Source organism: Penicillium malachiteum (assembly GCF_028827825.1).
Source record: "Penicillium malachiteum strain IBT 17515 chromosome Unknown utg000001l:1.0-8184562.0:1.0-8186909.0, whole genome shotgun sequence".
In the NCBI taxonomy this organism is placed as follows: Eukaryota; Fungi; Ascomycota; class Eurotiomycetes; order Eurotiales; family Aspergillaceae; genus Penicillium; species Penicillium malachiteum.
This window is the reverse complement of record NW_026643094.1, coordinates 4860534-4888001: the sequence shown is the minus strand read 5'-3', so window position 1 is coordinate 4888001 and position 27468 is coordinate 4860534. Positions and strand designations below refer to the sequence as shown.

Here is a 27468-nt window from a genome sequence, read left to right as displayed (position 1 = left end):
TTCGATCTTCCGTTGCATGCCGACGTCACGGGGTCCATAGTAAAGCTTTCCCCATTTTTCTTACTTCTTCAGTTCTTCAGAAGGTAGTTTTTTCTTTTCTATCATTCTCGTCATTTCGACCCAATGGCGACTGTGCAAATGACTCGGTCGGCTCGTCTGAGCGACGACGGTAAGTAAAGGGAACATGAACTAGGATCGTCAAATTCTCCACCGTTTCCGCATAGCCTAACTTCGCGTCCTGAAACAGCCGCCACTGCTGCCCTCCTTGCGGCCAACCCGCGACGCAAGGCGTCAGTTCGTGAGAATAAAGAGCCTAGTGAGTCCATGTTCAGTCATCTTTCTCGCGATACTTCAAAAAATAGACACTCACCCATGCTCGTCGCGATAGATCACTTATCGGGTGGTGCCTCAACTTTGAGCGCTGCATCAGCGGGAGCCGCGCTTGCCCATGCGAATCGCAAATCAGTGGATGCATGGCGGCCAGGTCGCCAGGTTGCTGCAGAGAAGGCCGCCTTGCATGTGAAAGACCTAACACCACCCGAATCCCCTCAACCGAATTCCCAGTACAGCGCCGTCGGACTGGGCGCCGCAATTCTCGCCGTTCGCGAACAACGAAACTCGACTTTTTCACCAACCCAAGAGGCTCAGCAGCAGGATCATGCTCGTCAGCTTCAGAATAAGGCGCGCCAGGCTGCCACGGGAGCGTACACTACTGGGCGCAGGCGAGCGGATTCCGCCCCCAGTGAGCAGGTCTTGGCCTCTGGAACGCCGTATGCACTTCGTGCTGCAGGAGCGTCACACAGACTAAAAACAGATCCAGAGGAGGAGAATCCTCTGGATCATTTAGATTCTGCAATGGAAGCAAGTCGTATTCGACATGTCGCAAATACCAACGCAAAACTCTATACCTCTTCCCCTCCTATCGCTAGTGAAATCGAGGAACGAAACCGACAAAACTCCCTGCGCGCTGCAGCTATCTCCATGGCGAAGGATATGTATGAAGTGAAAGCGCCTAAAAGTAATGCAAGTAGTTCGGATTCCGCGATACATGCTGCTCAGAGGGGTACGGATCGGTTGCAATACCGGAAATCAATCAGTGCGACCGAGGGTCCCACGGCTCGTCGTGTGATGACCCTGCAAGAAGCTGCCCAGAAGAGAGCTGCTGAAAAATTGGCGACAATGCAGGATGATCACACCGAGCTTCAAAATTACTATGGTACTCGATCGCAGCCTGCCAAGTCTTTGCTTACGACTCGTCGCAGGAGAACTTCCAGCGATGCGGATGTTACGCAAGTGGATGCTGAGCAGTCAAAACGTATTCGCAATCAAATGTCAAGTCTGCGAACAAAGTTGGATCAGGTGGACGAGAAGAGAACTAAGGATCGCGAGTTGCTGATGGCGGCTGCTCAGCGTAATGTCAATGCGACTATGATAGGCATGGACATGAAGATGTATGCCGATACAGGTCGGGCGCCGCCATCCCTACAGAGAGAGTGGGATGAGGCGGCTCAAGAACGTATTCGCCGGGAAGCCGAAGCGGCAGAGGCGAGCGGCGCCCGTGGAAATCGGATAAATATTGGAAAGAATCAGTATATGGACATGGCTGATGTTGAGGCCGTCGCTCGTTCTCGTCTCCAGCCAACATTTGATGAGATGACTGAGAATGCGGAGCAGCGGAGGGCTCAAGAGCTTGAGGCGCAACTTGATGCTGAGGAGAAAGAAAGACATGCTGCGCTGGAGAAAGAACGAGAGGCCAGTTTGACCCGTGTTGCAGATACTCAGAAAGGTTAGTTTGCCTGTTTGTCTTTGTTTTCAAACGACAGTATACTAATAGTTTGCAGTGCCTAAAGAGAAGCGTCTCAGCAGGGGAATGAGTTTGCTGTGGAGAACAAAGAGCAAGCTTACTCGCTCTGGAAGACCCTTAGCTAAGGAACCTGCTGCTGTCGTCGCTGCTGATGCCGAGGGTGAGGCTGCCGAGGCTGCTAGGGAAGAGGGCGTCGAAGAGCCAGTCGTCCAGGATCAGGCCGAACCCGAGGTTGCTGCTACGGGCGCCGTTGCTGCCTTGGACGAACAGGCTCAGGAGTCCAGGGAGGAGCTCAGGGAGGACCCCACGGAGGTCACAGAGCCCGTAGAGCAGCCCGCAGAGCAGTCCGCAGAGCAATCCGCAGAGGAGCCTGCTCTAGTAACAGCTCCTGAAGCTCCCGAGGCAGCTGCCCCAGCCACTGTAGTCACTGCTGCACATATCGGAGCCCCAGTTTCAATCACCGAGCCTACCGAGTATGCTGGGCGACCTGGACTCCCCGGGCGCTCTATGACCACACCGCGTGATGCCGCAGCAGTTGGCGCTGGACCAGTACCGATGCATGACATTCACCCAGTTACCAGTCCCCGAGCAGACTCAAAGCTGAAGACTTGGTTTCGGGATCGACTGGTTCGCCGTTCAAGTGGGCCTGTGCGGGTATACCCCCACCAGCCTGGTCCAGAATACAATCGCAGTGACAGCGTTGTCGGGTTTACCGGCGGTGCTGCATTAACTGGGAGACGTGACTCTGAATCTCGCAGCGCAGCGTTGAGTTCTCACCCTCTCTCCCAAGATGATTTGGACCAGGGTGAGCCTTCCCATGAGGGTAATTTGAATGTGACAAATACCAAAACTCCCAGCGATGATTCTGCTGTGAGCTTTGAGCCTGAATACAAGGCTACTGAAAAGTCGAAGAAGAGGAGGAGTGGATTCCGACAATCTTTCTTGAAGAGAATGTCGCGAACTGAGGAGCCCAAGACTAATGGTGCTACTCATAGCGATGTTCAAAGCTCAGCGGCACCCGAGATTAAGGTCCACGGTACTGATTTTCGAGGCCTGAGAGATAGCGCTGCTGATCAGGGTCTTCCTGTGCCTCCTATCCTTGGAGAGACTGCTAGTACTGGTCGGGAATCCCGATTCTCTGAAGATCTGTCATGATATTGCTATGTCTAAGTTTAATATTCTTGTGATTTATTTGGGAGTTGGATTGGTTTGATTCGATGTTTGTACGATGAGATTCTATGGCGCCTTGTGTATTCTGAATTACGATTCTTGGTGGATTATCTGAGTTTGATTGATACACGATTGTTATGCTTGTTCAGAATATGAACCAAATTGTGGTATTCTACATAGAAGTTCATATTGCAATTTATCCTCGCTTACAGTACACAGTATTTCTCATGCATGACGGTTGACGTGATGTTGCATCTCGCAGTAGAATACACCGAATTAATCTCGGCACGGAATCCCCCCTCAGCCACATATTACTACATATGTGAATAATATTCAGGGGTATAACCTTGAAAAACTTCGTGAAGAGTATCCGATCCCCGCATTTCAGGAGAATTGCCCAAAGCGTTAAGGGTTTTGCGAAAACATCCACCAATCCAATTTAGCCGGCATAACACTACCGCGATGACCGAGCGGAGTCTTCAAATGTTGATTTATACTGGCAATACACCAGCAATTTGAAGTTCAGATGAATCCGAATCCGCTGGCTGTCAGTACCAGACTCGGATCTCACGATGCGTCTCCTAACGCTTCTGTCGCTCCTTCTATGGAGTATTTCGGGTCAACTTGTTCATGCAACGAACAACAATCTCACAACTGAGGTAACATGGGATGAATATAGTCTCTTCGTGAAAGGGGAGAGGGTGTATATCTTCTCTGGAGAATTTCATTATATGAGACTCCCAGTCCCAGAAATGTGGCTTGATGTTTTCCAGAAGCTTCGCGCAAGTGGATTCAATGCTCTTTCTAGTAAGTCAGTCTACTAGTAATATTCACTAGTTTTCCACTCTATTTTGGTAGATATTTGCTAACAGCACAGTTTACTTCTTCTGGAGCTACCATTCCGCCTCAGAGGGCGTCTTCGATTTCGAAAATGGAGCTCACGATATCCAGCGCGTCTTCGACTACGCAAAAGAAGCAGGATTATACATAATCGCCCGTCCAGGTCCATACATTAATGGCGAAACCTCAGCTGGAGGATTCGCGCTCTGGGCATCGAATGGCCAAATGGGCTCGGCTCGCACAAACGCAGAATCATACTACGAGCTCTGGTACCCATGGATCGAGGAGGTCGGCGCAATCATCGCAAAGAACCAAATTACGAATGGGGGTCCGGTGATTCTTCATCAACATGAGAATGAACTCCAGGAACCGTATCATATTGCCACTAATGATCTGGTTCTGTATATGGAACAGATCACTGCGGCTTTTGATGCAGCTGGTGTCGTTATCCCTAGTACCTCGAATGAAAAGGGTATGCGGGATATAAGCTGGTCAACCGACTATGAAGATGTTGGTGGTGCGGTTAATGTCTATGGACTTGATTCGTACCCCGGTGGAACATCTTGCACGAATCCTGATTCGGGATATACTCTTGTTCGCACTTATTATGAGTGGTTCCAGAATTACTCGTATACTCAACCTGAGTACTTGGCTGAGTTTGAAGGTGGGTGGTTTGAACCATGGGGTGGATATTTCTATGATGATTGTCTCTCGGAACAATCGCCTCAGTTCGCCGATCTTTACTATAAGAATAATATTGGCTCAAGGGTTACCCTGCAGAGTCTTTATATGGCTTATGGTGGTACGAATTGGGGACATTCTGCTGCGCCGGTGGTCTATACGTCGTATGACTATGATGCGCCGCTGAGGGAGACCAGGGAGTTGAGGGATAAGATTAAGCAGACGAAGTTGATTGGGCTTTTTACCAGAGTTTCGAAGGATTTGTTGAAGGTTGATATGGAAGGCAATGGCACCGGGTATACTACTAGTAGTGATGATACTAGTATCTTTACGTGGGCGTTGAGGAATCCGGATACTCAGGCCGGGTTTTATGTTATGGCGCAGGATACTAGTTCATCTCAGGATGCGACTTCGTTTTCGTTGAACGTGAATACGTCGGCTGGTTAGTACTACTAAGATGGTTTTCAAGAGACTGGGAATGATAACCTTATCCAGGTGCAATTACCATCCCGGATATCGAGCTGGATGGTCGTCAGAGCAAGATCATCGTGACAGACTATGCGGTCGGCACCGAGTCTACTCTGCTTTACTCATCCGCTGAAGTCCTCACTTATGCTACTCTGGATGAAGATGTGATTGTGTTCTATATGAACATCGGACAACAGGGCATATTTGCGTTCAAGAATCCCCCATCCAAGCTGACTTACAAGACCTATGGAAACTCCAACGTGACCTCCACAAAGTCTGGCAATAGGACCGAGTATTCATACACTCAGGGAGACGGCGCAACGGTTCTCCAGTTCTCCAATGGAGTGCTGGTCTACCTGCTGGACAAAGAAACAGCTTGGACTTTCTATGCAGTGCCCACAACGACGGACCCGAATGTTTCTCCGAGTGAGCATATCTTTGCCCTGGGTCCATATCTGGTTCGCACTGCGAGTGTCAGTGGAGACACTGTCAGTCTTGTTGGTGACAATGCGAATACGACCTCTCTCGAGTAAGTTCAAACTCCTAACTCCCAGTTCCTAAATCCCAGTTGATCCTAGTCTAACGAATACAGGGTATATGTCGGGAATTCCAAGGTCACCAAGATTAAGTGGAATGGTAAATCCATCACAACCAAGAAAACAGCCTACGGTAGTCTCACAGGAACTGCCCCTGGAGCTGAATCTGTAAAGATCTCCCTTCCCACACTCTCCTCATGGAAATCCCAAGACACCCTCCCAGAGATCCAACGCGACTACAATGACTCCCGCTGGGTAGTCTGCAACAAAACCACAACGGTCAACAGCGTCACCCCACTCACCTACCCAGTTCTCTACGCTGGTGACTACGGCTATGCCGTTGGAACATATATCTACCGTGGACGATTCGATGGTACAAATGCAACCAGCGCGAACGTGACTGTTCAAAGTGGTGCCGGTGCTGGCTGGGCCGCTTGGGTTAATGGTGCATACGTCGGTGGAGCACTCGGCGAGGTCGCCCTTGCATCCACAACCGCGACTCTCACATTCAACCAATCCCTTCTAGAAGAAACGGATAACGTTCTCACCGTGATAATGGATTATATGGGCCACGACGAAGCTAGTGTCTCACCAGCGGGACCACAAAACCCACGTGGAATTCTCGGGGCCTGGCTCTTCGACTCTAACTCAGAACTAGAGTTCACATCCTGGCGTATCCAAGGCAACGCCGGCGGTGAAGCCAATATTGATCCAGTGCGTGGACCCATGAATGAAGGTGGCTTATACGGTGAACGATTAGGCTGGCATTTACCCGGTTACACACCGCCCAAAACAGCGGGAACGGATAGTCCACTTGATGGCGTCGCTAGTGCAGAAGGTCGTTTCTATCATACGACTTTCTCTTTGGATCTAGATGATGACCTTGATGTACCCATTGGTCTTACTCTTGGTGCTACGGATAATACCAACGCCGTCGTACAGATCTTCGTGAATGGTTACCAGTTTGGTCATTATGTACCGTATCTGGGACCCCAGACGGTCTTCCCTTTCCCACCGGGCGTTATCAATAATCAGGGGACTAATACTTTGGCTATTAGTCTTTTGGCGTTGACGGATTCAGGAGCTAAACTTGATACAGTGGAGTTGACTGCGTATGGTATTTATCGAACTGGATTCGACTTTAATCAGGATTGGTCGTACCTGCAGCCGAGATGGAAGGATCGAAGTGAGTATGCATAGTGCCCAAGTTGGGGGGATTCACCTACTAGATAGTTCTAGTATGATTTAAGTACGGAGGTCGGTCCGGAAAGTTCTCGCCAGAAATTATAATTTCTTTTTCTCACACTAGGCTATATACAGTAAATATTGAAATATATCGCGTAATCAAGATGTATATAAAACGGAAATATATAGTACTGAAATATAATAACAGCTTGAAACAGTAAATATTCACATATCTTCCCATATATCGCTGTCGCTGTCGCTGTCGCTGTCGCTGTCGCTGTCGTTGCCGCTGCCGCTGTTATAGGCGTTATCACCTAACCCGCTAGGGGCTACTTCACCTAATTTATCACGCCCCTCACCGTATTCGTTGCCCCCTTCTAGTCTAATGACTTGCTGTATATGCCATGGTATACGTTCAATCCAAGCTTGAATTTGCGCCTGTGGTAGATCACGCCACGCAGCCTCCCATACTTTAATCCCTTCTTTACGCGATTTAGGTGCTCCTTTTCGCGTAGTGTATCTCTTCATCCAAGGCCATGCAGGTTCAATCATATTTAGATCAGGCGAATTTCCAGGCCAGATCATTCGTTGGACCCCCATTATATCAAATATTCGCTGTTGGTAGTGATGTGAATGGGCTGGTGCTTTATCCTCTTGAACTATTGTTTTCGTTCGAATTCGAGCACATTCTTGGGCGAATGGAAGTAGTTTTGGGGCTAAAATCACGGTGTTGTATCGGTACCAATCGATTCCACCTTTCGAATTGCGTGCAAGCTTTCCATTCTTCTGAGTCCATCTCCACTGAGGTTGTCTTCCAGGCTTATTGCGTAGCCCTAATCGCTGTATACCTGAATTAAGCTCCCATTCTGCACGCATAATAGGCTCTAATTCAGTATTCCATTCGGCGATTTGGTGTTCTGCTTCACGCTTTTGGGCTGTAGTTTCAGGTACCCAACAATGACAGGGGCCCTTCTGATCATAAGAAAAAGCACCCCAAAACATGAACTCAGAGGCCCCCTTCCAACGTTCTCGAATACAGCTTCGGACGAACCGCTCACTAGAAGTACGCCATACACGATATCCACCCCGACGGTGTAATAAAACAACCGCAGTTTCATCAGTCCAAATCACATTCTTCCAGTCTTCTATAGTCCAATGGGCGTGTTTTAAACACCATTCAAGACGTTGTTTTTTCTGCTCAGCGGCAAGCCCAGGCTTACGTGTAGGCTTTGTTTTTCGTAGGCCAATTTTTCGTAGTACATGCCAAACTGTTGTTTTTGATATATTAATCCCTAATTATAGAAGAAATATTAGAGGAAATAACATATCAAGTAACATATGAGATAACATATCAAATAACACACCAAGTAACACATCAAATATTATACTAAATAACATATTAAATAACACACTAAATAAAATATCAAATCTTAGAATAACTAACCTGATTCACTGCGTAGCTCTGCAGCTAGCTGTTCACATGTTTTCTCACGCCCATAGCGGTCTACACGGATTTTCGCCCCAAGTGTGGTTTTAAGCTCATCTGTTTGCTTAGATGGACGCCCAGAACGTGCTTTATCAGCTAACATTTCATCTGATATATTGAATGGTCGCTGATTCGGCTGAAAACCTCGTTCGAGTGCACGGTTCCATATGTCTCCTATAGTACGCCGTGGAATATTCATAAATTCACTGATCTCCTTAGGGGCATGTCCTTGGGCCCTTAGGTATACAATGACAGCACGTTGCGCAATATTGGTCTTCATTGTAGCTGTATAGGTGGGACAAAAGTGTAGCTGTGTAGGTGGGATAAAAGTGTGAAGGGGTGTACGGACTGTAGGCGGGGTAAAAGATAAAGATCTACGTGTCCACGGGTGTTATAAGCAATATTTAGCCTAGTACGTAACACGGCAATACATCCAATATACAGCAGGCTATACACCTGACATACAGGGCCGGTAATATATCAAGAAAAAGAAATTATAATTTCTGGCGAGAACTTTCCGGACCGACCTCCGTATTTTTGAATGATAAAGATGATTTTGATTAAAATGGTATAATTCAATAAATTGAATACATTATTAACCAATAAACTTGAAAAGATGATCAAGCTTAGGTGGAGACCCCGGGGAAAGGAGCTTAGGCCAGAAACAAGGCGGATGATCGTTTTTTTCCTGCCCAACGCGTTAACTCTCACGTCCCACCGCCATTTAATTAATCAAAACATTATTCCTTCCAAGTCTGATTAAACTTGAACTCATACTCACACATACTCGCCATGGCTCGTTCTTCTAGTGTTGACTTGGACTCTCCGGATCGTCCCTTTGACAATATAATCAACTTTCGCGATGTGGGAAGAACGATAAATCAAGTTTCTGGCGCGTCGTACGTTTCCCGTTCCTATGATCTCATCGAACTGAACTAACTTGTGATAGAATTTTAAAAGAAGGCATACTCTATCGAAGTGCTAGGGTAATACCCCCTTTATGACACCAATTCCAAGATCCTAATTGCTAATTCTGATTACAGCCAGATGACGCATCAGAAAGAGATAAGCGTCGACTAGCAGATGAGTTTCACATCGCTACGGTGCTGGATTTACGATCAACGTGTGTATTCCTTCTGATTTGACATATATACGCGTAAACTAATATCCTGTAGAACAGAACACAAAATGGCGACGCGAAAACGTCGCGCGGAAAATGAAAATACGGGCACCGAGATCGACCTGACGAATACACCTTCCGGAAATGCAGATGAACATCTAGTTCAGATTCCCGCGCAACGATGTTTGATTAGTTTAGCGGGAAAAGCTATGGAACGAACATTGTTGTGGAGGCTTGATTGGACGAATTATATGTGCGCACAATTATTATACACCTATACTCATTGATTTCCATACTGATGATTAGTAGAAAAGCTATCGCTATGACAGCTACAGGCTATCGAAACGACGCAATCCGACTTGTAGCAGAGCAAGTGATGCAACCACGCGGCTTGACAGGATTAGCACAAGATACGCTAGACGCAAGCAAATCTGAACTCAGATGCATATTCGAACTCCTAGCCGTGCAAGAAACATATCCCATTTTGGTACACTGTACACAAGGCAAAGATCGGACGGGGCTGGTTATTCTCATGATGATGTTATTAGCTGGGGATCAGGTTTCAAGAGCTGCTATTATCGATGATTATACGCGCTCGGAACTTGAACTTGTTCCTGAGTTTGAGGAGCGAATGCGTGAGATTAGTGCTTTGGGATTGAGTGAAGATTATACACGTTGTCCACCTGGATTTGTGGATGATTTGATTGATTATTTGGATACGCATTATCGTGGCGTTTCGGGTTATTTAGCGTGCATTGGGATTGACTTGAATATGCAGGAGAAAATTCGCGAGAAGATTATGAGTACTTGATACTATGTTGATTTCAAGTTTCGGCTGTATTGGGTGGATTTCTTTTTTTTATGCATGTTGCTTGCGGGTTGCTGCATATACGGATCATGATGTTATACATAGTGTGTTAGTCATAATTTTAATCAGGAGATTATCGAAGCTATACGAGTACTTTTGAAATATCAGATTAATGTACATTGAATGCGTTCGAATCATATAAGGGACATAGATATCAAAGCAGATGAATATTCATAACAACGTAAATGAAAGCGAATCAGATCGGATCGGATCTGGACAAGCAAATGGAAATAAAGACCATGTTTAATACAGGTTTACACACGTGCGCCACGGTAGTAATTGGCCGAGTCGGTGGTCAGAGGCTCCTCCAATGAGGCATGTGGCAAGTGTTCTTCAGCCTCAGCCATGGTGTCCCGCTTCTCACCCTGAGGAATGTGTCTCCGAGTACGGATAGATGGCAAGAGATCGATGACAAATGAGAGAATGTATCCAGTGAAGACGAAGGCAATCACCCATTCAATAATAGCGCCGGGGTTCTTCTTCGCGCGGTCACTGCTCTCCATGCAGATACCGAATGCAATAGCCAGGGCAATCTCGATGATCACAAAGGCAAGCTTGATGCAGAAACTGACCAGGAGAATACGGTGTTGGGATCGGTAGAAGAGTCCGATACGTAGGTACTCAGCGCAGATGAGGATAGCACTGATCAAGTATCCACCACTGTTGAAGTTAGCATCTAAATCCCATAGATAAAGTAGTTAGATAAACTCACATAAACATGACCAGGAACCCATCATGCAGATGAGGATACTGCGCCGTATCAAAGATAGACAAAAGAATTAACCCAAGAGCACCAGCAAAGGCGAAAAAGATCGAGGCAATAGCACAGATCTTATCAAGTCGACCCTTATTCTGAGCTAGTTGACCAGAGTGGCGAAGCCATCGCTCAGACAGGAAAGCCAGATCTAAGAAAACGACTGTAATAACACTACCAGTGATGAATAAAGGCTGTGCACCGTATGCGCCAACATCGGAAATGTACCTATAACATAGTTAGTGCTTGCGACTAGTAGATTGTCATGATCGACTACATACGCAACAGTCTGACCATCGGTTGTCCCATCCGCATTTAGCATACATGGGTAAATGGGTTCGCCATCCCTAACCCAGGTGGCAAGCATGGCAATCAACATTGCTATGATCGGATTAGATTTCCACTTGGATACACGATCTCGGGCAGTACTTACCAACCCACATGCAGGCCGAAATGACTGGGAAGACCCAAAATGAGATGAGCCACATTTTGCAATAACTTCAAGTTGAATCACTGTATTTTATTTCGTAGGAATGGGATTAAGTATTGAGTGTCGAGACTTGACGCGACAGCAGAATAGAATGCGGATTGCGTGACGATGTGAACTTAATCTAGGTAAGTTAGTGATGCGAATACTCCGAAGTAGTACGAGTAGGTTATGGATGATAGTAAGACTGTCGCAAGTGATATTGACAGCTTGAGATAATCGTGTAACTCACTTATGACAGGTTCGCCGATAGATATAAGGTGAAACTCATAACATTCCCAGAGGATCGACGGGACGATTAAGATTTAAGCGTGGTTGGATGTGGCGTATGGAATCCAGGTACGAGTATGATGCGCGATGAGATGAGATGAGATACCACAAGTCAAATGAATAGATTGAACTCAGAGTTCTCTCTCAAGGTTCAACTTGAAGTCAAGTCAAGGAAATAGAGAAAGGATAAAGAATTGTGAAGTTTCTAGCAAGGACTAAAAAAGGGATTGGCGCGACCGACGTCATTGTCTGCCAAGTTTCATTCTACACGGAGTTACGGATCCATGAGTCTGCGTCGTAAGTGACCCACTAACTACAGGGAGATATGTCATAGAGTATATCTTTAAATGCTATATTATAGATTAGTATTGTGATTCAAAGGTTATAGCCACTAGGCTGTGTTGGGAAGATAATGTTGTTGACTGGAGCATGGCATCATAGTATAGAGTAGAGAGCACAACCAATACATCATGATATAAGACTAACAGAAGTAGAATTGAAATAGAGTAACATTTGAAGATAATAGTCAATATAGATATTAAACTTGATCTATTCACTGATCCTTCTACCAAACGCCATAAGACCCGAAACAAAAACGTAAAGCCACGATGAAAATTTTAACTGAGGGCACGAGGAGACACTTCACTTTCACTATCACTGATCATTGACTTTTTCCTTGACGACCTTGACCTCCAACTGGACGTCTTTGAACACCAGGAGATGCCTGTGGTTGAGGCTGACGCTCCACCACACGCACAATCTGCACATCCGAATCTTCACCACTGCTTCCCGCCTCCTCTTTTGAACTCCCCGACTCACTCTCCGGAGTAATCGGAGTAGCAGCTGGCGTCGAGGCAACCGATTGTCGAGTTTGGGCTTGAATCGGCGACAGTCCCGTGGGCATTCCCGTGGGATAGCTCATCCGGCTCTGAGGTCCAACCCGAAGATCGGAAGGAAGTTGTGGTTGGTACGGAGGTTCCGCTGCAAAAGGACTCATTTGCATAGGATTATAATACGGCGGAGCCCATTGAGGATCGTCAGGTAAAGGCCGCGCAAACATAGGCTGTTGCATTGACTGTGGCCGACCATTGGGAGGCATCCGGTCGGGGAACGAGGTATAAGGAGGTCGCAGCGGGGACATGGATTGTTGCGGTCGCAAAGGCTGCATTGTTGGTGTGCGCGGGCGATGAGCTGATGAGGAACTAGACGGTCGACTCCATCCACCATCCGGCGCAAAAGGTGGATATACCCCGGATTGTGGGGGTTGCTGCTCCAAGGGAACAGTGTGCCCATTCCGTCGAGACGATGGGCGCGAGCTACTTGTACTCCCTTTTCTGCTTCGCGAGGTCCCGCTGGCACTAGGACCTGCACCAGCATTGCTTGTCTGCTGACGTTTTCGCTCTAGCGCAGCGAGTTCCCGCTTAGACAGTCGCACATTCTTCTTGCCCATTGTCTGCGCACGACGAATCCGCTCCAGTGCCTGATCCACCAATTGATCTTCCTTGTCGCGCATGGCCAGCTGAACCGCATAAGCCACTGTGCTATCTCCATAGTCATTCAAGTCATAGTCCCCTCCATCGACGACGGACTCGCCATCATCCCAGTCCTCATACTCGTACTCCTGCCGCCTGCGCGGCCCTCGGCTCTGTGCTCCATAATCTTGCTGTCGCGTGTATCGACCAGCACCCCGCACCAACTCCCGCCCAAACACATCATCGTTGTCGCTGATCAGCTCCTCCACCCGTGTATCCTCCTCCCATATCGCTCTCCCCCCATTGTGTCTCCCCATTCGTGCCCCCGGTGGTCTTCCCCATCGGGGCATATCGTAAGGAGCTCGCGGCCGACCACCTAGACCGCCTCCTCGGAAAAAGCATTCTCGATTGGTTTATCCAAGAATGCGGCGTGACCGAAGACGGTCACACCGGTTGCGCCGATGAGCCAGAGCACCGTGGAAAAGGGGGAAGCCCAAAGACCCAGGGGCACGGCAACACACAGCAGGGCAGTGTAGAGCTGCGAGGTATTGAAACGACGGAAACCAACATCCAGATCGCGACCGCCAAGCTTGCCAATTCCGTAAAGACTGCAAGTGACGAGGATGATGACGAAAAGGAGGACGGGGTTGTTCAGCAAGCTGTAGATGCTCAGCATGACAAAGACGGCGGCATAGTTGCTGGAAAAGTAAGACAGGTTATAGTTAACCCGGCTTTGAATTTCGCCAAAGTTGGCGGGCTTGGAGAGGCGCTTAACGTCGAGGAATTCGGAGACAGGGCGCAAGTTGGCAAAGCGAGTGGTCAGGGATTGGCTGCGGATGTTGTTGAAGCGATCACCGAAGCGCGAAGTGATCGCATCGATGGGAATTTGGATAGCCATGATGGAAGATTTTATAAAGAAGAAAAAGTGAAGTGGAGAGAGAAGTGTCAAGTTGTGAGTGGAGGGTAGTACGGAGTACAAGGTGTCACGACGGGAAGGGGGGGGGAAATAGAAAAATAAACTTGAGAGTAAGAGAGTAAAAGAGTAAAGAGTAATAAGAGAAATAAAGAGTAAGTGCCGGAGATGTGCACTTTAGTGTACCCCCTTTCCCTTTAGGCTCCGTTTTTTTTAATTGAATATTATGGTGCCTAGATATTCCAATTTTTGGAATATTCCTCGAATCCTTATAGGTCTCTTTATTTTTGTTTTGAGATCTGCCTGTTCGCGGCCGAGTCCCTTAAGGAACGGATTTGGGTGGAGTTTTAAGCCATGAGTATAGAGACCCCCCAGAGAGAGAAAGAAAAAATATAAGAGAAAAAGATGCTCAAATGCAGAAATTCTCCTAAATAAAGCAAAATAGAATCATTGTTAAAACTCTTTTTCCCCTCACTTGAAGTTACGCCTCATATGCAGAGTCCAGGACTCTCGTTGGGCCACGACTGCATCTCCACCAATGTACTTGTAGAAGTTTGTGAGTAACAAAGTAGGTGAGATTCTATCTGTCATATTCATCGAGTAATGGAGTAATTCTACGAAGTAGGAAAAAGACATAATATTATCTATCATTATGATTTATGATTTATAGTTCTATATTAATATAATATAATAATATCTATCACTAATAATATCTCTTCTCATAGTGGTGTATCTGTACACTTTGCAGGATCTTCCCAACTTCTTCCAGCTTTAAGGGGTCCGCGCTTACTTCTACCACCTCACAACCATGAAGTCCGCCCTCATCTTATTTCTGGTCTTTATAGGCCTGGCTGCTGCCTGGTCAAAGGATGGTAACTATCTCCATCACTCTAATCCATTACCCCCATTCTAACACTAAATAGACTATGAAATCTTTCGTCTTCGGGATGAGGTCGCCACGGCCGAAGGGGCCAACGTGACTTTCTACGGTACGTGTCAATCAAGTACTCAATCTACAGTCTCAATTCAAAATCTAACAAGAATACTCATCTAGATTTCCTCGGAATTCGTCCCAATGCCAATCATGACCAAATCACCAAGGCCCATCGTCAAAAGTCGCGAACCCTCCACCCGGACAAGGTGAAACGTGCCTTCGTCGCCAACTACGCACAGGACAAGTCCAAGTCCAAGACCACCAAGCCAGGCGTTCACGTCAACTCCGGTCCCTCCAAGCGCGAAATTGACGCCGCCGTGAAAGACGCCAATGCCCGCTCCGCTCGCCTGAACACCGTGGCCAATGTCCTCCGCGGACCTTCCCGCCAGCGCTACGACCATTTCCTCAAGAACGGATTCCCGCTCTGGAGAGGAACAGGTTACTACTATAGTCGTTTCCGTCCTGGCCTTGGAACCGTCATGACTGGTTTATTCCTTGTCTTCGGTGGTGCTGGTCATTACGGTGCACTTATCCTGAGCTGGAAGCGTCAGCGCGAGTTCGTGGATCGCTATATTCGTCAGGCTCGTCGTGCGGCTTGGGGTGATGAATCTGGTGTACGTGGTATCCCTGGTCTTGATTCCGCTGGTTCTTCCACCCCGACTCCTTCTTCCGAGACTGAGCAGCCTGCTGCTGTCGCGGTGAACCGTCGTCAGAAACGGATGATGGATCGTGAGAATCGGAAGGAGAAGAAGAGTGGAAGAGTTGCGCCGGCGCGTAGCTCCGGTACCTCGACACCTACTGAACAAGTGGTTTCGACTGGTGAGCGGAAGCGTGTTGTGGCGGAAAATGGAAAGGTGTTGATTGTTGATTCCATTGGCAATGTTTTCTTGGAACAGGAGTCTGAGGAGGGTGAACGTCAGGAGTTCTTGTTGGATGTTGATGAGATTCAGCGTCCTTCTTTCCGGGATACCATTGTTTGTAAACTTCCTGTTTGGGCTTTCCGCAAGACTGTTGGTCGGGTTCTTGGCTCCAAGGAGGAGGAGGAGGAGATTATCGAGGAGGTCGAGGAAGAAGTTGAGGAGGTTGTTGAGTCTACTGCTACTTCAAATGGTCGCTCCGCTCGTCGTCGTGGTAAGAAGGCTCAGCGATCATAATTGAGGAGTATAAATCTGAGCTCAGATGGTTTTGTTTTTGTGATACAGATTACCAAAAGTTGAATAGACAGATGCGAGTGAGCTATAGAATCGCCGTGTTGCTTACAGTAAATAACTAAACACGAACTATTGACTCAACGTCTGTAATAATATGGATTACTTGACCTGTCCTTGCTACTCATTCTCCACTTCACGGTCTGACAGCCCCAGTCAGGGTCGGCCACAAATTCCCTAGTCTGGTGCAGGGAGATCCGCGTTATCCACTGTTGGGTACCGGCTTCACCGACTCCAGCATTTAAAAGGGAACAGACCCCCCCATGTACTCTGTACCTTTCTTGAATGAACATCGAAATCATCAATCATCTTCAATTGTCCTCTATGACACAATTGCTTTTCTCGTAACAGGCAAAACATGCAAACACAAAAATTCCAGCCTCCCACAAGCATACCATCACAGGAATCTAGAGGAACAGCAGGAACATGAAAACAAGATGGTAGGAGTATATCATCACAGCGTTAAAGAGAAGTCTTCAGAGCTCTGTTCTGGTATCGCTTAAGCGAACATCTTAGCCAAGCTCACCAAGGACTTGACACTGTCGCTCAATCCACTACTGCTCCCCATTTCAAGACCCCGTGCACCAGCAGGAGCCCCACCAAGCGCACCCATAACTCCATGAGGAAGTCGAATACCAATCATAGCCAGCAACTTAGGCAAGATACCACTGGTAAGAAGAGGCAGGATAACAAGCATGAAGACCTTAAGCGGGTGCTCACGAGCATAGCGATAGATATCCCGAAACAGTTTCTTAATCGAGCGAATCAATCGCTGAACAAATCCCTCACGAGGTCGAGCCCGTGACGAGGATGAAAAGGATGAAAAGACAGAGGGACTGGACCGTCCTCCACTTCCACGACCTAGACTAAAGATCGATGGGGCCGAGTGCCCACGGTGGTAGGTTGAGTATAAACTCGATTTGCGGGGAGAACTTGCGCGGGAGCTTGTACGGCGACGTACATAGCCGTTCGAGGTTGAGGATCGAGATGAGGGTCCGTCGAACCAGCCCATTTTGAGGGATCGTGTAACTTTTCGATCTCGTGCGTCTTTTGCTGCAGGTGTGACAGGTGTCTTGTTCGTGATCCGTAATGTAATTTGTAATTCACAATTGATACGATTGTGGGGTAATCAGATTCAAATCACTCTAGATCTTGATGGTGGAATTCTCAAGACAAGATATCAAGAGGTGAAAATATCTTTCTGATTTTCAAGGGATTGGGCCTCCTGTGTGGCAACTCAAGTGAAAAAAGAGACAGGTGCAGGTCAGCCGCTAGGAGCTGCAGGAGGCGCAATCTTAGGTCTAGACTGTTGCGTATATCTACTCCACTGCGATCTGCTGCAGGAGAACTTGAACTCGAGATGAAAAATCAATTGATCAAGTTGGACTGTACAGTATGGAGTACAGAATGAAAAAAATAGACAAATGGACAAATAATGATACAGTAATATGGATCTTCCCCTGGAAATCAAGGTGGCTGGGAAGAGGAATCATTGTTATTGGTTTGATGGTTCAGGGGTGTCAGACACTAGTCGCCTGATAATTCAGGTGTCTATAACAACATCGATGTAACGTGATTCCCAAGCGAGCGGATCACCCAAGCGAGCGGATCACCTACCACCTATTATACTACTTTAGATAAATTATTAACCACCATAACGCCAATTTATTAAAATATTTATCTAAATATCACAATGATCTGACCTATGTCCTTCTTCTCCACACTTTTTACATGTCGGCAGCTTTCTCCTCGTTGGCTGAGGCTGTAAAACAGGCGCTCTCCGCGGTGGTACGGGAGGGGCAATTGGCGCTTCAACCACCTGTATAGCACGCTGTATAGCTTCCTGGCCCTCTTGAACCGTCATTCCACCCTCATTAGGTATCTGTCTAGTAGACCGTTGGCGCTTTTGCTTCTGCTTCTCGTGTGCGGCACGTAATTTACGTGTTTCAACCTCTAATAAAGCTGTTGAATACATCTGAATTTCACAGGCCTTAAGAACTTGATCGATTTGCTGTTTGAGTGGACTTGGAGGGCTTCTTGAGCGTTGTTTTAGAAGAGATTTGATTGAACTAGCTTGCCGCTGAAGCTGGATAATGTTTTGAGGTGTCTTAGGTGAAAATTGGCTTGATCGACTGGTAGGGCGGCTACCTGGGGGTGTAGGTGTTCGAAGAAGAATATTCAACTTAGAAAGCACTCGATCTGGGTTGAATGGTACTAAACCAGCTGCTGCAAAGCTGTTTTGAATAGTTTGTGTTTGAAAAGCCTCTTTACGAGCGATTGGGTAGGCTTCAAGAAAATCAAATTTATCAACATGGTTAAAACCAAGCCGCATTTGATTCTCAACAAGCCGACCATATGCACGCTTAAGAGGTGAAAAACATCCAACATTAAGCGGTTGATGTAAATGTGAAGAATGAGCTGGCATACAAATTGGAATAATATTATTCTCTTTGTAAATCTGGTCAAATTAGGGAGTTAAATAACTCCCATGACCATCGAGAATTAAAAGTCGATATTTTCCAAGTGTACGTTCAGTTGTTGCTGGAATAAAGTGTTTTTGAAGCCATCGAAGTCCAATTTCATCAGTTGTCCATCCATTTGGACTAGTTTCAAATCGCCAGTCAAGTGGAAGGTTCTTAAACCATCCTTTAATCAAAACTTTACCTTTGAAAATAATCACTGGTGGAAGGGCCCATCCAGATACATTAATTGTTTCAATAGCTGTTACCCATTCACGATTTCCAGGCTGTAAAAGTGATCGTCGACCATAATATTGAGAACGAGTAACAACCTTAGCAGTTGCTGTAAGTCCCATTGCAAATCCAGTCTCATCAAAGTTATAGATATCCTCTGATAGAATACCATTCTCTTGAATTGTCTGAAACACAAGATTAAACCATGCTTGAACCACTTTTGGATCCTCCATTTTCGCACGCTCGTAATTATATCGACGAGAGAAACGGGTAGTAAGCTCTGAATGTCGTCTTACGAAGTTTGTAACCCAATTTTTGCCAACAGTTTGAGGGGGGGGTCTGGCCACGCGCTGCGAGTAGAATATTGGCCATTTCTTGGACAGTAGCCGGGCGGGGGGCAGCTCCACGTATATCCATAGAGATCACCCATTGGAGAAGTGAATTCTCTTCATTTTCGTTTAATTTGTGGTTATTCGCGCGAGTTTCGAATCGATTGGTATGACCATTTAGTCGGCGGTGGAGGGAAGTAAAAGGCACGTTAAACTGACGTACTGCCTCACGGATAGAGCTAATTTCATTGTTTTTAATAGCTTGGATAGCAAGTAAGATCCTTCCCTCCTGTTCGATTGAATTTCGAGAGGTTTTAGAACGTATTGGTGGCATGGTAGGTGGTTGAAGATGGCTAGACGCGGTCGCGACGCGAGTTTTTGGTTGGGTGATCCGCTCGCTTGGGAATCACGTTAACTACGTTATCGGATACTTCACACCTGATATTTCAGGCGTCAATAACGGTATTCACATGCGTGGTGCCTCAGGCTATCGGGCTCCAACGACGTCACTGGCCTTGGGTCATCCAGTTTACTGTCTATCCAGTACTGAACTTCCAACTTTCCTTAACTCAGATCTATCTTGAGTAGCCGAAATCACCATGACGAGTAAGTCAAGTCGACTGGATCCATATCGCACGCTAAGAAACTAACATGGTTCATCTGCGTCACAGAAAATCTTGATTACTGTAAAATAAGACCACCTTTGCATCGCAACGAGTATAATTTCTCACCGTATCTACAGACAAGATCTTGGGTGTCAGCAAGGATGCCACTGCGCAGGAGATTCGCACTGCGTATAAAAGGTATGCATCGAAGAGATACATCTTTCCAACCCTCCTAAATCTACCCCACCATCGAGACAAGCTATGAGCTCGTCAAGCTGACACAAAACAGAGAATCCCTAAAATCCCACCCCGATCGAGTTCCCGCGGATTCGCCTGAAAGACCTGCCCGAACGCGTAAATTCCAAGCAATCAACGATGCATACTATACCTTATCTGACCCCACCCCGACGACGCGAGTACGATGCCACGCGCGCCTACGAAGAAGCTCAGGAAGAAGTCGACGAAGAGGTTCCTCAAGATGGATCCGGTGGATTCTCATGGTCCAGTTTTGGATTCGGTGATCATGAAGAACGCGATGCTCATCAGTTTGGTTCTGTGTTCGAAGAAATGCTCCGTGAAGAGGGACTAGCGGAAGAAGATGGCCAGCAAACTCGTCCTAACTCACGATTCTGGGCTGTTGTTGGTGGTGTAAGTGGTGGTGCTCTCGGTTTTATTGTGGGTAATTTTGCTGGTGCGTTGGCTGGAGCTGTTGCGGGGAATCGTCTTGGTGCCGTACGTGATGCCAAGGGCAAAAGTGTCTATGAGGTTTTCTTGGACCTTCCACTGCAGGATCGAACACGGCTCTTGAGTGAACTTGCAGCCAAAGTTTTCCAGTCTACTATGGGTCACTAGCAAAATGTTTCCCCCTTCTGTTAGGTAGGCGTTTTCATTGTGGCTCCTTCATTTTTGGAGAAATGGACTGAAAATAGGGTGGAATTGGATTGGATCTCGGGCTCTTACTATGAACATTTAAGCTAATAGCTAAACTATATACATGCAAATATATGAAATCAAGATCTGATAATACTCATTCTTTATACCCATTCAGTAAATCCTTAGTATTAATAACATATATCTGGATTGAGTCATAGTGATATCTGCCTAGTATGTATAGTTCACAAGACCCTATATTTTACTTGAAGTTTCCTCAGTTTAATAACATAAAGTCCTAGAGGGCTTCCTGAGAAGAAGTAAGTAACTTGAAGAGAGAAGTAAAAGTTAAGTGAGAGATAAGTGAGACGTAGTAAGTGATATATAACCTTGGAATCTGGAGAAGTCATATCTGACCTGGATAGCAGGCTGTCTTTATTCAAGTTGACTCCTAGTATTCAGCTTATCCTCCACCATCCTGTCTCTCCGCGCTGCTGTTGCCTCAGCTCGTCCTGCACCATCCCGTCCCTTTGCACTTCTGTTGCTGCACCTCAGCCTCCATCATCCTGAGTCCTTGCGGTTCTGTTGCTGCACCTAGGCCTCCATCGTCCTGTCTCTTCACCAACTTCTTCTGTTGCCTCTTCTTTGGGCCATCTGCTAGACTCGTGTAAGGGTGTCATCCTGGTCCCAACTTGTCACGATTCATCTCTGTCACAATGAGCTCCGTGGCCCCGTTTCTCCATCTCTGGCGCGTGTACGCTCCCATTCATTACGTTTCGTTTCCAGTGACAGTCCCACTAGGCTAACCTCAGTCTTCAGCGATGACATTCAGGAGCACTTGGATGGCTTTATTGAAACACCATATCGTGTTGGAGGACCCATCCTTTGTGGCCTCTCCTTGGCCCACCATTCTCTTCACAATAATGTCGACCAAGACCTCCAGAACCGGATAATCCACATGGCTGGGTCGATTCTTGACCGCAAGCACATCGAATTCTTGCAACTGATGGTTGTTGACCTGCAGTCCCTGCATCACGATGATGACATTTGCCCAACAGTCTTTGTGGTCGTGGCTGACAAGCCCGCAGACGCCCTAGCCAAGGCCCGTCTACTCCATGATGCCATCCGTGTGTTCCTCCCAGGGAACTGTGTGGAGATCATATCCGCACTCATGTTAAAGCCACTTCAAAGTTTCCCTGTGGCTCCATCTGAGCCGATCCTCCCCAAGTGGCCTGAGATCAGTGTGAGCATCTTGGGTACCCTTGATCTTCGTGACATCGTCAGCCTGGGCTGCTGGCGATTTGGACCTGAGGACACAGCTGACAAAAACCGAACCACCATTGTGGTGGGTGTCTACCGCGGTTCAGGCCAGTCCTAGGACGCTGCCAGTTCCCACATTGAAGGCATCTTGAGTCAGCATGAGATATCCGACGTTGATATTCTCATCTATATCATTCAAATTTAAAGGTACCTCTCAAATATTCTCCAACTTAGACGTATCACAATGACCACAGCTACCAGCGTCTTCCCTCCATTAGATGCCCGTCCGCTTAAGGAAACCATCGTTTTATTTGATGTTGACGAGACTCTGACCAAGGCTAGACAAGTATGTTCATTCTCCCCACTGGAAAACCAATCGCTTACATAGTACCGTGGATCTGGACTATTACGCCTGAAATGCTCGAGCTTCTCTCCCGTCTAAGACACAAATGCGCTATTGGCTACGTTCGTTTCTCCGTCCATATGCTCAGCTTCCAGCTATAACATAGTATCTCAGGTGGGCGGTTCGAATTTTGTTAAGCAGCAGGAACAGCTGGGTTCATCTACTGTCGATTCTACCACCATTTTCGACTCCTGCTTTCCTGAAAATGGACTGGTGGCATATCGTCTGGGTAGACCCCTCTCCACCAATAGTTTCATCCAGTGGCTTGGTGAGAATAGATATCAAGATCTGCAGACTTTTGTTTGGGATATATTGCCAAAGTCAGACTTCCTAGGAAGCGCGGTACGTTTATCGAGTTCCGGAATGGCATGATTAATTAGATGAGCGGAGTGAATTTGAAGCGTAAGTTCTAGTTTCTTCTTGTCACTGCTGCATGCGGTTGAAATACTTACACTCTTTACACTCTTTAGGTATGACAAGATCCACAACATCCGGAGAGATATGGTAGAGGCTCTAAAGAAGCAGTTCGCTGACTTTGGACTCACGTAAGTGCCTGAAAATCATAGGTATACTAAATCGGAGGCATTGTCTGACAAGTATAAAGCTTCTCCATCGGCGGCCAGATCTCTTTTGACGTCTTTCCAACCGGCTGGGACAAGACTTATTGTCTGCAGCATGTGGCGGCTGAGAAGGAGATCAGTGGTACTGACTATAAGAATATCCACTTCTTTGGCGATAAATGTTTTGAGGGTGGCAATGACTATGAGATTTACTCCGATTCTCGGACTATGGGTCACTCGGTTGATGGTCCCGATAATACTATGAAACAGCTGAAGGAGATCTTTAATCTTTAATTCTAGACGAGATCAATGTTTAATGCTATATTCATATGAAAGTAGTTAAGTCTAATTCGCTATTATTTATTTTTATTTTTATTTTTATTTTGGTCGGTAGTAGATTCAGTACTAAACCAGACATGGAGATGATCGCGTTTCCCGAAACAAACCGGGGAACTTGAAGAACCAAACCCGTCGATCTTCCAAGGTTCCGGAACCCTTTTTTAGTCATCCCCGATCAATTTTCTTCCTTTCAACAATTAATCAAGTCAAACTTCTATCATCTAGCGTTATGGCGCCCCAAAAACATGTCGCCGAGGTACCTCGCAGTATCCTCCCTCGTCTCACATGGAACAGCTCGTCATCTCGTCCGGCTGTCTCCTCTCACCATCCCGCGTTTGCGCCAAAGCAGCGACAGCAATATCTCCAGAGCTGGAGCCCTCTCCCCCGTCAGATTCACTCCGTAAGCACATCATCTCAGCCCTCCAGGGGAATTTCTACGTCTATCCAAGATAATCGCTTTGCTTCCACTCTCGCCCGACGAAATGCCGCTATCGCATCCCGCCCATCCCCCGAATCACTAGGCAACCCCATCCGACATAATGGAGTCTACGTCGCAGCTTTCAAGCCTGCGCAGCGTGCATTCCACGCGACTCCTATTTGTCAACGAGATCATCATTTCGATACTCTGAGATTTGTGAAACGATTACAAGCGGAGGGTTTCAGCGAGGAACAAGCCGTAGCCATGATGCGCGTATTGAACGATATCATCCAAGAGTCTATTCAAAATCTCACAAGGACAATGGTCCTTCGAGAGGGTCAGTCTGCTTCTTTTTTGAGATGAGACGAAACTCAAGTCTAACAATGATCACAGACTCGGAACGATCAACCTATACTCAGAAAGTCGACTTTGCTAAACTCCGCTCCGAACTTCTAAACACCGACTCGACAGAAGCACAACTCACACGCTCATCGCATGAGAAGCTCTCTGCTGATCTTGCTAAGCTGAATTCGCGCATGCGGGATGAGATTGGTCGGACTCAGGCGTCTGTTCGGTTGGATTTGAATCTTGAAAAGGGTCGAATTCGCGAAGAGGCTAATGGGCAGGAGATGCGAATTAAGGAGACGGAAACACGGATTGAACAGGAAGTGGCCGGGTTGAGAGAACGGGTTGAAGCTGTTAAGTTCTCCACTTTACAGTGGCTTATGTACGATTTCCCCCATTCTTCTTATGTGCGATCATATGCTAACCTCATCTACAGGGGTGTCTGCACCGGTACCGCTGCTCTGATTCTTGGTGCTTGGCGCTTGTTTATGTGAGGTTCGGATTTAAAGTGTGCATTGTTATGGAGCGTTTTTTTGGTTCATAAACGAGATCTTGGGTCTCAGTCATCGGTCTTTTCTTTTGTATAAAACTCTCTGCTCATCTGGCTATTGAAAGTCAAGGTGCATCCTATTAAGGCTGAATATGTTGATCTGGACATTATTCATCAAAATCTACTTCATACAGATTTCCAGATTATGAGCTGCGTAATGCCATTTGTAATATAATTGATCTGACATTGGCAAAATGAAGGCTGTATCGGATCACACATAATTCGTGCCACTGTCTCGCTAGATATCTCGCTAGCAGACGCATGATGTCCTATCATGTTGAACATTCATTGGCCAACTCGGTCTCGTCATATCTTGTATAGCCGAGCATATTCCGAGTTAGTGCATTTACTCCTGCAGAATCAAGGCCACGCTAATATGCCCACCCGGAGCTCCGATGGACATGCACCCCTGAGATCCTTATCTTCAGGGGTAAATGCGGCCTTGACACAATTTATTGGTGCAAGTTGCATTATCGTGCGGGGAACAATGCTTCGCCTCCACTAGCTTGGTAACGGTGCCTTTTTTTCTCTCAATTGCATTATCCCGGTCTTTTCAAACGTGCCCTCCGGGTGTACAACCCCGCCAGTATGAACAGCTGCCCCACAGGAGTCGGTGATCAACATAGAATTACCTGGTTATAGTTGACAATTTCCCGCCTGTTTGCTTTTTGGTTCTATTTGATTGTATGATTCCCAAGTATTGAGCTTATATTACAAGCTGGGTCTTCCATATCTTCAAACCAAACACTTCGCCTGGAGGCTGCCATCAGTTCAACATGGCAACCCTTCTTTCCTCACTCTTGCTTCTAGCAGGATATGTTTCGTTTGCATCTGCATCTCCTAATCAGCACTGGGCAGCTGAACGATCTTCCTCGGAGAGTACAAATGAGACAGGCTTTCAAGAAGTGTTCCAAGTGTATCAACCAGTGTCTCTCACATCCCATGGGGCTATTGGATGTGATCTGGATGTTTTGCTAATGGAATATGAGTTTGGTGAAAGCTATGGAGTTCCATATGTTGGTAGGTTAATCTGTTCCTAATACTATACTGATTTGCATCTCATGAGTTCTATCACAGGAAGCTACACACCACCAAGCTGTAAATTCGACACTGTTCGGATAAATATGACTGTCACTTCTCGGGGTACTCAATATGACCGACTGGGTCTTATGTACCTGGGCGATGCTGAGGTCTTCCGGACTTCAACTGCCGAGCCAACCTCGACTGGAATTGTGTGGACCTACATCAAGGAAATGTCTCAGTATAATGCTCTATGGCAGGAGCCCCAAAAACTGATATTTGATCTGGGTAACATCATCACCGATGTTTACACTGGTCCATACAATGTGACATTGACGGCGCACTTTTCATATGAGAATAATGTTCAAAATGCGGATATCATCCTTCCACTCTCGGCAAGGAAAGCATCATCCAACTCATCCAGTGAATTCACTGTTCCCACGGATAACACTACTGTTTCCTATACTATCCCAGATACAGCATCGCGGGCCGTTGTTGCAATCTCAGCTTGCGGTCAATCTGAAGAGGAGTTCTGGTGGTCTAACGTCTTCACCGAGGATTCTGAAGACTTTGAAGATTACATTGGTGAGATGTATGGGTACTCGCCTTTCCGAGAAATCCAATTGTATATTGATGGAATTCTCGCCGGCTTTGTCTGGCCTTTCCCCATCATCTTCACCGGTGGTGTGGCACCTGGATTCTGGCATCCTATTGTCGGCATTGATGCGTTTGATCTTCGAATGCCAGAGATCGATATCTCGCCCTTTTTGCCACTCCTTCAGGATGGTAAAGAGCACGCGTTTGAGATTAGAGTTACTGGTCTCAATGTTTCCAGTGATGGTACAGCTACACTCGCTGGTACTGTGGGCTCGTACTGGGTAGTCACTGGAAACGTTTTCCTCTGGACCGACGAGAAGAGCTCTTCTCTGAAAAGTGCCGATAGCTCTTCCTTCTCTGTGGAGGCCCCCGAGCCAAAGTTCACTGTGACACGAACCCTTGGACAAAACAAGACATCTGGGGAGAACGAAACCCTGGCATACTCCATTGTAGCAGAGAGATCGTTCAAAGCCAGCTCATCCAAGTACGCCTGGTCACAGGAACTGTCCTACTCCAACTACGGATACCTTAATCAACAAGGTTGGAGTCAAGTGAACAAGCAACTCACCTCGGGTAAGAACACAATTGCTGAGGTTGGTAGTTCCAGTACCAATGAAACTACCTTCAGCTATCCTTTACTGGTAAATGCAACCTACGTTATTACGGATACTACTGAGAGTATCAGTTCGTGGATGAGTCGTGGTCTCACCATTGATTCTACCGGTGGACTCGGAGTTTCTCCTTATACTTTGGTCTCTGGAGCTTCAAAACTCGATACAACTCAGTCTGGAACGGCATACTATGATTATGTGTCTGGCGGTACCTCGACCTCTACTGGTACTACACTTGATGAGTTCCAGAGCACTGCTAATGGAGTCGAATATTCGAGATCTGTTAAGGCAAGTGGAGGCAATGTGGTGGAGGATAGTCAGTCGGGTAGCTCAAAGACTTCTTATACTTCGACTCCATCGGGAAGAGAAAGTATTAGGAGCATTTTGGGAAGAGGACCGGGCAAGGTCAGTGTTTAATGTTTGTCGTTAGTTCATGAGCAATCATAACTTTTACGCAGTCAGCTGCACCCAAATAACTAGTTCTTATATAGACAGTTCCAAGCTTTCAGGTGTCAAATTGAAATACATACCAGGGTATCTTCACCTTTTTGATGCATTACACTCAATTCCCAGGTGTCATTTCTTCGAATACCCTTAATAGTCAACTACCATTATGGAACCATATGCATTTAGTCTCAGTGAAAATCCACTGTTTTTGGTACAAAATTAGTG

At 46.7% G+C, this 27468-nt stretch overlaps 14 protein-coding genes across 14 annotated transcripts; 10 read left to right on the top strand and 4 right to left on the bottom strand.

Moving 5' to 3' along the window:
* Positions 1–123: 123 nt before the first annotated feature.
* N7483_001831 (uncharacterized protein) lies at positions 124–2959 on the top strand (the record flags this gene model as incomplete). The annotated part of the gene is made up of 4 exons (XM_057085268.1): positions 124–169; positions 248–316; positions 389–1786; positions 1842–2959. 4 exons carry the CDS (start codon positions 124–126, stop codon positions 2957–2959), a joined length of 2631 nt encoding a protein of 876 aa, XP_056951417.1.
* Positions 2960–3546: 587 nt separating this feature from the next.
* N7483_001830 (glycoside hydrolase family 35 protein) lies at positions 3547–6699 on the top strand (the record flags this gene model as incomplete). Its single annotated transcript, XM_057085267.1, has 4 exons — positions 3547–3781; positions 3852–4937; positions 4991–5492; positions 5556–6699. 4 exons carry the CDS (start codon positions 3547–3549, stop codon positions 6697–6699), a joined length of 2967 nt encoding a protein of 988 aa, XP_056951416.1.
* A 2263-nt stretch (positions 6700–8962) lies between these two features.
* On the top strand, positions 8963–10101 carry N7483_001829 (tyrosine-protein phosphatase; the record flags this gene model as incomplete). The annotated part of the gene is made up of 5 exons (XM_057085266.1): positions 8963–9069; positions 9120–9156; positions 9214–9293; positions 9346–9543; positions 9600–10101. 5 exons carry the CDS (start codon positions 8963–8965, stop codon positions 10099–10101), a joined length of 924 nt encoding a protein of 307 aa, XP_056951415.1.
* Positions 10102–10412: 311 nt separating this feature from the next.
* N7483_001828 (Frag1/DRAM/Sfk1 family protein) lies at positions 10413–11400 on the bottom strand (the record flags this gene model as incomplete). The annotated part of the gene is made up of 4 exons (XM_057085265.1): positions 10413–10818; positions 10871–11140; positions 11194–11293; positions 11346–11400. 4 exons carry the CDS (start codon positions 11398–11400, stop codon positions 10413–10415), a joined length of 831 nt encoding a protein of 276 aa, XP_056951414.1.
* Positions 11401–12330: 930 nt separating this feature from the next.
* Positions 12331–13491, bottom strand: N7483_001827 (uncharacterized protein; the record flags this gene model as incomplete). The annotated part of the gene is made up of 1 exon (XM_057085264.1): positions 12331–13491. The coding sequence occupies one exon, from the start codon at positions 13489–13491 to the stop codon at positions 12331–12333; it is 1161 nt and encodes a 386-aa protein (XP_056951413.1).
* A 26-nt stretch (positions 13492–13517) lies between these two features.
* On the bottom strand, positions 13518–14039 carry N7483_001826 (putative COPII vesicles protein Yip3; the record flags this gene model as incomplete). The annotated part of the gene is made up of 1 exon (XM_057085263.1): positions 13518–14039. The coding sequence occupies one exon, from the start codon at positions 14037–14039 to the stop codon at positions 13518–13520; it is 522 nt and encodes a 173-aa protein (XP_056951412.1).
* An 823-nt stretch (positions 14040–14862) lies between these two features.
* N7483_001825 (uncharacterized protein) lies at positions 14863–16142 on the top strand (the record flags this gene model as incomplete). The annotated part of the gene is made up of 3 exons (XM_057085262.1): positions 14863–14926; positions 14978–15043; positions 15109–16142. 3 exons carry the CDS (start codon positions 14863–14865, stop codon positions 16140–16142), a joined length of 1164 nt encoding a protein of 387 aa, XP_056951411.1.
* Positions 16143–16695: 553 nt separating this feature from the next.
* N7483_001824 (uncharacterized protein) lies at positions 16696–17208 on the bottom strand (the record flags this gene model as incomplete). Its single annotated transcript, XM_057085261.1, has 1 exon — positions 16696–17208. One exon carries the CDS (start codon positions 17206–17208, stop codon positions 16696–16698), a length of 513 nt encoding a protein of 170 aa, XP_056951410.1.
* A 2609-nt stretch (positions 17209–19817) lies between these two features.
* Positions 19818–20088, top strand: N7483_001823 (DnaJ chaperone (Caj1); the record flags this gene model as incomplete). The annotated part of the gene is made up of 3 exons (XM_057085260.1): positions 19818–19824; positions 19890–19904; positions 19961–20088. 3 exons carry the CDS (start codon positions 19818–19820, stop codon positions 20086–20088), a joined length of 150 nt encoding a protein of 49 aa, XP_056951409.1.
* Positions 20089–20198: 110 nt separating this feature from the next.
* N7483_001822 (putative DnaJ chaperone (Caj1)) lies at positions 20199–20675 on the top strand (the record flags this gene model as incomplete). Its single annotated transcript, XM_057085259.1, has 1 exon — positions 20199–20675. One exon carries the CDS (start codon positions 20199–20201, stop codon positions 20673–20675), a length of 477 nt encoding a protein of 158 aa, XP_056951408.1.
* Positions 20676–21409: 734 nt separating this feature from the next.
* N7483_001821 (uncharacterized protein) lies at positions 21410–22071 on the top strand (the record flags this gene model as incomplete). Its single annotated transcript, XM_057085258.1, has 2 exons — positions 21410–21447; positions 21513–22071. 2 exons carry the CDS (start codon positions 21410–21412, stop codon positions 22069–22071), a joined length of 597 nt encoding a protein of 198 aa, XP_056951407.1.
* A 126-nt stretch (positions 22072–22197) lies between these two features.
* On the top strand, positions 22198–23210 carry sec53 (phosphomannomutase SEC53; the record flags this gene model as incomplete). The annotated part of the gene is made up of 6 exons (XM_057085257.1): positions 22198–22303; positions 22342–22418; positions 22471–22698; positions 22742–22758; positions 22827–22901; positions 22961–23210. The coding sequence occupies 6 exons, from the start codon at positions 22198–22200 to the stop codon at positions 23208–23210; spliced, it is 753 nt and encodes a 250-aa protein (XP_056951406.1).
* Positions 23211–23484: 274 nt separating this feature from the next.
* Positions 23485–24512, top strand: N7483_001819 (CCDC90 family protein; the record flags this gene model as incomplete). The annotated part of the gene is made up of 3 exons (XM_057085256.1): positions 23485–24010; positions 24067–24400; positions 24455–24512. 3 exons carry the CDS (start codon positions 23485–23487, stop codon positions 24510–24512), a joined length of 918 nt encoding a protein of 305 aa, XP_056951405.1.
* A 1117-nt stretch (positions 24513–25629) lies between these two features.
* N7483_001818 (uncharacterized protein) lies at positions 25630–27213 on the top strand (the record flags this gene model as incomplete). The annotated part of the gene is made up of 1 exon (XM_057085255.1): positions 25630–27213. One exon carries the CDS (start codon positions 25630–25632, stop codon positions 27211–27213), a length of 1584 nt encoding a protein of 527 aa, XP_056951404.1.
* Between the last annotated feature and the right edge of the window lie 255 nt (positions 27214–27468).